This window comes from Mesitornis unicolor, unplaced genomic scaffold (genome assembly GCF_000695765.1).
Source record: "Mesitornis unicolor isolate BGI_N332 unplaced genomic scaffold, ASM69576v1 Scaffold52418, whole genome shotgun sequence".
NCBI classification, from domain to species: Eukaryota; Metazoa; Chordata; class Aves; order Mesitornithiformes; family Mesitornithidae; genus Mesitornis; species Mesitornis unicolor.
In genome coordinates, this window is record NW_010204918.1 from 9,433 (window position 1) to 17,297 (window position 7,865).

At 36.2% G+C, this 7,865-nt stretch overlaps 1 protein-coding gene across 1 annotated transcript; it reads right to left on the reverse strand.

Moving 5' to 3' along the window:
* Positions 1-423: 423 nt before the first annotated feature.
* Positions 424-6,470, reverse strand: LOC104535094 (opsin-5-like; the record flags this gene model as incomplete). Its single annotated transcript, XM_010191193.1, has 4 exons — positions 6,383-6,470; positions 3,031-3,193; positions 1,297-1,424; positions 424-758 (listed from the first exon to the last, which is right to left on the reverse strand). Coding segments are annotated over exons 1-4 (714 nt in total), but the record flags the coding sequence as incomplete, so codon positions are not given.
* Positions 6,471-7,865: the final 1,395 nt, after the last annotated feature.

Sequence of the window (7,865 nt, forward strand, 5' to 3'; positions counted from 1 at the left end):
ATGATATAAAGCTTATACCTGGATCTCCTCATATTTGTAGCTGGGCAAACAGAATTTACTCACTCAAAAGCAGACTGGCTTTCATAAGCAATGGTTCAAGAGCACGAGACTCAAACTCATTCCTACATAGTACTCCAATTTTTAACCATCCTTTTGATTAAAAGTCTGAAGTCTTAATTTTCACAAGTAATGAAGACTTGTGTGTTTAATTATCATCCTCTAGAAACAACACAGCTACTATTTTTATGCTTAGCAACTCATTGCCATGCAGCAAATCTGCACAAGAAAATAATGTCTGAAATGAAAATGTAGTAAGGACCCGATTTCTTTTCCATCTTATTTCCCATCTCAGGAACTTTCTTGATCCTTAAATAGTTGCCGAGCTTTGCTAAAAACAGCTTGCAGAGGCTAACTTTCAGATACCTTGACAGTGATAGTTTGCGCGTTGCTCATCCTGGCAGGGCCAGAGACATGCTGCTCCACCGCTTTCCTGGATTCTTTCACAGTTACCAGAATAAGCGAGTAGGAACTGAGAATCACTCCACAAGGGAAAATAAAACAGAAAACGAAGAGGACTATGATGTAAGACATGGCCACGGCATTCACGTTGGTGGAATGCCAGTCAATGCAGCAGGCTGTGCCATAGGGCTCCGCTCCGTATTTACCCCAGTGAGCTAGGGGAGAACAGGCAAAAATTGCTACGTACACCCAAGCACAGCCTATCAAGATTTGTCCATGCTCTCTCCTGAACCTGTTCCCTGGAAGACAAAAAAAAAAATAGATCAGGGACATATCTGAATGGAGTTTCCCATATGCAGACAGCTGAGCAGGGTAATTAAGAAGGATAACTTTAATAGGTGTTCAAAATGTTATAGCATACTGAAGGTTTGTAGGAATAGGGCATGGTTCACAACAATATTCTAAAAATGTTAAATAGATGAATTCTCTGATACATCTACATAGGATACATAGCACAACATAAATCTGTATGAATAAATCTCTATCAAAATGTAGCAACAAACTCTGAAAAAAATAGTTTATTCAGGCTAGACTTGCTTTCAGATCAGAACTCTTATTCCATGTTTCCAAATTATCAACCTGACTTAAAAGAGTTTAAAAGAAACCAACTGCATATATCTAGTCTTATAGTTAGTTATCGATGATCACAGAAACAAGAATTGTTTGACTGGACGTAAAATCTCTTCTATAAAAATATTCTCTAGTATATGCAACCTAAAATGGTGGTCTATGTTCACATGAGAAACTGAGCAATCTAAGAAAGAAACATTAGCTTACCATAAGCTGGAAAACAAATTTTGAGGCAGCAAACACTGCTCAGTAATGTCAGTGTTGAGAGACTGCATATCCCAAACAGCACCCCACAAAATGCATAGAACAAGCAAATCTGTTTCCCGTATAGCCACCTGGCAAATAACCAAGAAATTGAGTTCTTAGATGCTGTCCTTCTTTCTTAAATATAATACTAAATCGTAGAAATATATTCACAGTTGTAGCCTTGAAATTTCGAAAAAACTGCATGATTAAGTTAGTTGTTGGTCAATGATCAGCTACAAAAGATATTCTCATTTGAAAAACTTACCGCCAGTAAAGTAATGATGTTCTTCTATATTTTTATGATTCATATTTAAGTCTTTTTATTGCTATTAAACAAAACAGTGTATATTAATGATATTCATTCTGAAAAGAAAAACTGAAATGCTTCTCATTAGTAGGCCCAGGTCAAAAACTAATACAGCTTATTATTATTTCTGCTATCTTTATGTATATTTTTAAAACTCATTTTCATCAAAATCAACACGTTCTATTAAGGTTCTCCAGAAGAACAAAAAACTTATCTGAATCACTATGCCTCTTCTCTTTCTATTCAGACAGCAGCATTACTTGCAATAGCAGTTATCAAAATCCCCATTATACATTTTGAAGACATCATTTCCATTTTCAATATATTTAGTGATATTTTAACACAGAAAGTAATGTGGTAAGTAATTACTGGATTTTTTTAATCTTATTTTTCATTTTAATGCCAAAATGAGAGAAAACTAGATGGGGGAAGGACAGAGATAATTTTTTTTCCCCTTAAACTAAATATATTTTTTTCATTTTGATTAACTGAAAAGAAATTATGGTTATGTTCACTGAGGTGCTTTTGTTAAATATATTCTACTTAATTACATTACTAAACACATATTCCTAGGTTTCTCAGTAAAGAGTTTTGAGAAGCCAGATCAGCACTATATATTCCCATCTCTACAGTTGTGGGACATTCTGCAACAGCTGGGATAGACCAAAATATTACCAAGATTATCCTCTTCCAAACCACGCGGAACAACTCCTGAACAACCAGTTCTCATCTTCTTTCAACTTTTCTACCTAGTTCCCTTCTCTCAAATGCTTTCATACTGCCTGGGTTGCATAGATACTACCTGAGGTCTAGTAACAAGCCTCCTAAACCTCCCAAACTTTAAAAGAAGATCACAAGTGATAAATTTTGCACAATGATATGAGGTTGAATTCATGTGGATAAAGAGAGGATAAATGAGGAAGGAATGAAGAATTTCTAAATCCAAATTGTTGGTCTAAATATTAACCCAGATTACTACATTTCTATTCATCAACATTACCACTACTTTTGGAGATCATAAGTAAATTCAGGGTTTTCTTTTTGTGGTACCATATTTAACTGTTCAACTGAAAAGAAAAATGAAGCATTTCACCATCACTTGAATAATAGTATCCACAAAGGATAAATGCAGTAGGAAGCGAGTGTTTGGAAAAGAAATCTTCTCAGACCAGCAGACACCATAAAGATGGTGACCTCAATTAAACATGAGCTCTAATTATCACCAGCAGTCCACAGAGTTGCTGTTACAGACCATAATTCTCTCAAACTCTCTAATTAACTTCCGTTTTTATGGTAAGTAAAGTGGCAGAGTAATTTGGTCTTCATCACTGACACAGACATCCAGAGCCTGCAGAGGATGTTAAATATCATGTGCATAGTGAACAAACCTGTGTGAAAGGCTGGAGGTTACAGCTAGAGGGTACAATGTCAGAGTCATACCAAGGTCACTGATGGCAAGGTTAATAATGAAGTATTCTGCTGGTTTCAACAAATTCTTTTTCTTGTAGGAGACATATAGGAGAACACTGTTTCCACACAAGGAGCATATTCCTGCAGAGAAACACACAACATTAAGCAAAAATTACTTTCAGCCATCCTTTTTTTATCCTGCACAAAATAATATGGAGTCATCATAGCTAGGATTTATCAGAAAAACTTGTCTCTTTTTTATATATGTCATTTTCTCTCCTTTATATTTCTCTTCTTTTTTCCCCTGAATATTTTTTATCATTTCTCCTGTTTTCTTCCTGTTTTGTCCATCAATCTATATATAGAAGTTCTAATGAATTATTTTATCCATTAAACTAACTGACCTGACAAAATGTATTTCTTATAGGAAGTTGGCATTAATTAAGCCAGAGAGAATATCCATCTGTCACTGCACACATTTCCCAGTTCCAGGTCTAGAGCTCTCCGTTCACTAACCCTTCTGCCTTTCTCTTTGAGGCGTTTTCTCAGAGATGCCAGTTACAGCTCCTAGTATTAACAGGCAACAGAGCAAGAATGCTGAATTATGCATGAAAGAGAGAAATGTAGTTAAGTCAAGTCTCTACTGTGTGTAGATAGAATTATTTTCTCTGGGAATACTGGTTTTTCTGTGAAACCTGCCAAGAAACTTAAGAAGGCTGCAGGTAGTCTAGTAGAAGACATGCAACTTGCTCTATTCCTTTAAACGGAATCAAAACTTATGATGGATACACAGTTAGATAAGAGTTAGGTGACCATCAGTTTCAAAGGTCAGACAACAGTCAAAAACCAGAGTTTTAGGCAGCCTTTTACAGACACATAAGAACAATACTTTCAAACATGAAAGCTTCAGAGGGCCATGGACAAAAGAACGCCTAACAAACGAAAGGGCCATTAATTAATGCCATATTAAATCAAGCTGTTGAAGGGAGAGAGACCTTCTGGACCTCACTGTTCCTGCACATCTTTGGAAAAACCAACACTTTGAATATAGGTAAATATTGATACAGAAATTGAGGTTAACAAGTTTTATAGAGATCGCAAACCAACATTGGCTTTGGATTACACACAGAAGAGAATATAACTCATTTAGTCATACTGTCATAGGAAATAAAAGCCACAATTTTCTCAAATGTTCTACAGATTATGATATTTTCTCATAAGGAAATGGCAGATTAGTAAGTAATGTTAGACACTGATACTAAATTACTTTTCATCGCTGATCTCCTTAAGCCCATTTAGGATATTTGTAATTTAAAATCCTCTGGAGAGAAAAAAGATATTCTCCTTGAATTCTGCTCCTGCAAATGTGCAACAGTTTTGTTCCAACCATTCTTCTTCCAAAACCTCAAAAATATAACTATAAAAACACAGTGCAAGGCAATCATTTTGTTTAAAATTATTCTTTTCATTTTCTTTGCACATTTTAATATCTTTCAATTGTTTCAATTACATTTGAATTTGATTATAACTAATATTCTCTAAAAGGAACATTATCTAAGCAGAATCAGGCTGGCTGAGGTCAAGGAGCACAGATCATCAGACTGTCAGAATATGCTCTCTAACTGTAAGATTAGAGATCTAGTAAGATTAATTTTAACCAGAACATAATTATACTAGATATCTTCAGTGGCTACACCACAGGAGAGTCAATAATCACACTTTTCCTTAGCAAAAACTCAATTTTATTTTCTGCTTTTATTTCCCATGGCATTGGTCCCTGTCTAGATTACCAGCTCAAGTCTATACACAGTTTTTTTTAGCATGCACCAACTAACACCATGGTCACTTTGGGATCTGGTTGATTGTAAGGTCAAAGCCATCCCTGTTCACATATGCTTCCATTGGGAAATTTCTGGAGGGAGAGATGAGAAGAGATGTTATCTAACAGATTTTTTTGCCTTTTTAAGCATATTAACTATTCTTTTGAATATTTTGTGCAACTTTTACAAAATACCACTTACTGGAAATCTCTTTTTCACATTTCCCATTCCTTCTCACATTAAACTGCAATAAACTGCTTAGTGAGTTCATGGAAAGTTTTTCAGAGGAAGCTTGACAAATTTTGGTCAGGAACAGTATACAGGATCAGCAAATGGACTAAATGCTCTATCAAGATGACTTCAAGCTCCTTTGAACATACTACATCTGGTTTTTAAGCAGGACTCTCCAACAGCTTTGGCAAAACTGACACAGTAGATATTGAGGATACACCCTGAAAAAACACTCAGTGGTCTGAGCCTGGTTGATTATCACAGGATCCAGAAAAAGAAAGATAAAATGGAAGTTTTGAGGCAGCACTGTGCTGTATGACTAGCTGAAAAAAGATGGGAGAGGAGAACATGGGACAGACATAGGATGAAATTTTCGCTATTTTATTAGCAGTGTTGTCAGTAAAGAGGTCAGTGTCAAAATGTTGAGAAAACATGTTGAAACACATGCTGATCTTTGAAGCCATTAGGATGCAAATATTCATTGACAGGTCTAAAAACATAAGTTTACTCTTTGTTGGTTTTGTATTTATTTTGCATTAATCCCATACTTCTACGCTACTATTGATTGACTTAGGGAAGGAACTTTTCTATTAGGACTTTCATTTGGCTTTTACATTTTCCCTTTTCACCATCTTCTAAAGTACCAGACATCAGCTGTGCCTACTGATTGCACTTAGTCAAGGTGCTTCCCTTTCCTGGCCTCTGGCTCATGGTTACACTGACCAGCACCTTTAGGACTGATCTGCATTTTTCTCCTCAGTCAGATCAGGACTATGAAGGTTAAATATACCTCCTTTCTAACAGTATAATCCCCTCCCCAGAAATCTTGCTTTCTAAGGCAATGGTTGGACATTGAACATAAACCTGAACTTTTCAGCACCTTTTCCACACACATTGTAATTATGGGTTTTGGTATTTCACTTCAGGAATTATGAAGAGTCAGAATATGTTGTTCTATTATTTACAATGATGTATGGAAGAGATTATTTCCTTTTTAGACTTAATAATGGTCATGTGGATGCCAAGAACACCCAAGGCCTCAAAAACCAGTGTTCCTGGACAACTTTATATACCTAATACTGAATAAAGTTTTTGTATTTAACATGAATTACAGGTTAAAATATTTTAAATGTTTTTACTCTATTCTTACCCCCTTTTTAATGAATATAGAGAAGTAAATCAGTGTCAGAAACAAACTTGACTTTTACAGTCAAGACTCCTTACGACACCAAATATGGTCAAAGCTCCATATATATCCATACCATGAAATCACACTTACCAAATACCATATAACATATTCCAACTACAATATCAGCTGATTCTGTTAATTTGGACTGGAATGTTGAGTTACCAAAAGATGTGCCCATCTGAAAAACAAAAGAGGACACAATATTAGAAATTCAAGCAAACCCTTGTGAGTTATCTGCAAGGCTACAAGCAGTTTTGTGGGGAACAGACAGGAAGAATTTAATTTTATTTTATTTCATAATTTTTATTTCTGAATTAACAAATAATTTATCTGAATGGATAATGCAGAGATCAGGGTCATGCTCTTTTCAGTGGTGCCCAGTGACAAGAGGCAGTGAGCACAAACTAAAACATGAGAGATTCCCTCTGAGCATCAGGAAACCTTTTCACTGCTACAGGTTGTCCAGGGAGGTTGTGGTGTCTCCAGCCTTAGTGATATTGAAAAACATATTTTTGTTTGCTTGGATTTTACCACAGAAATATGGTGACAAAAGCTCGGCAAAATCCTCCAGATACGTTCACAGGCCTTTGCCTCAGATAATGGTAAATATCTTTCCACTGCTGGTCATTTCTCACTTTCTCTTTGCTTCCATTGAGTTTCTGGTTGCAAAGAGAAAGCCCCCGTCTTCTGATTGACCACTCTGGACAGCAACATGCTCTTGCTCCATCCCCAGCACAACAGCAAATCACAATGAAGCTTTACACGTTTGGGTTGAAGACAACATGGGAAATGTCAAAGAAAAAACACCCAGAGATAGGAAGTCATCTGAGCAAACAACTAAAGCTCCTAGTTCACATAGCACTTAAACCCACTGTGTTAGCTAACTGATATGTATCTACATTAAATAATGATCATGTAGCTGCACTCTTTTCTTTCAGTGTAATAAGGCAGAGTATCTGAATTCAGCTTGTTTGTCTATCCTACAGCTTCCTACAAGCTGCTTATTCTCCTACTGGTCTGTCACTTGTTTCTACATAAAACCCCCTTTCCTCAATTGCTATAATTCAGGACACCTGTGCTCAAACCAGAGGGACTGCAGATTATTCCATCAGGTGTTCACTCGGGAAGAATTTTAAGCCTAGTGCATAACACTAATAATATTTATGTTTTAATCCTTTTACCAATATTTGTTCAATTCATTAAGCAGAAGCAATAATAGCAAGATTTCACATCAGAAGCCTCAGCTCTAGCATTTTCCTGGTGACCAGTGCTGTATCATGTGACTGCCCTCAGGAGTCCACAACAAAAATAGTGACAGGACATTCATCTGCATTTCTCTGAGGCAATCTATTCACAAGGAAATGCTGAATTAATTTCAGATGTTAGTGGTCCATTTTAAATGCTTTCTCCTATCAAAAGCAAATTTCTTATTTGCGAAAAGGACATTTGACCCTAGAAAATGCAGATTTTCAGCCGGTCATGAATTCTGGAAATCTACTTGACTTCCTGGTTTTCCAAAGCTAGCTGCTTGCTTATCAGAGGTAGACTTTCTCGGGTTTTATCCCTGTTGTCT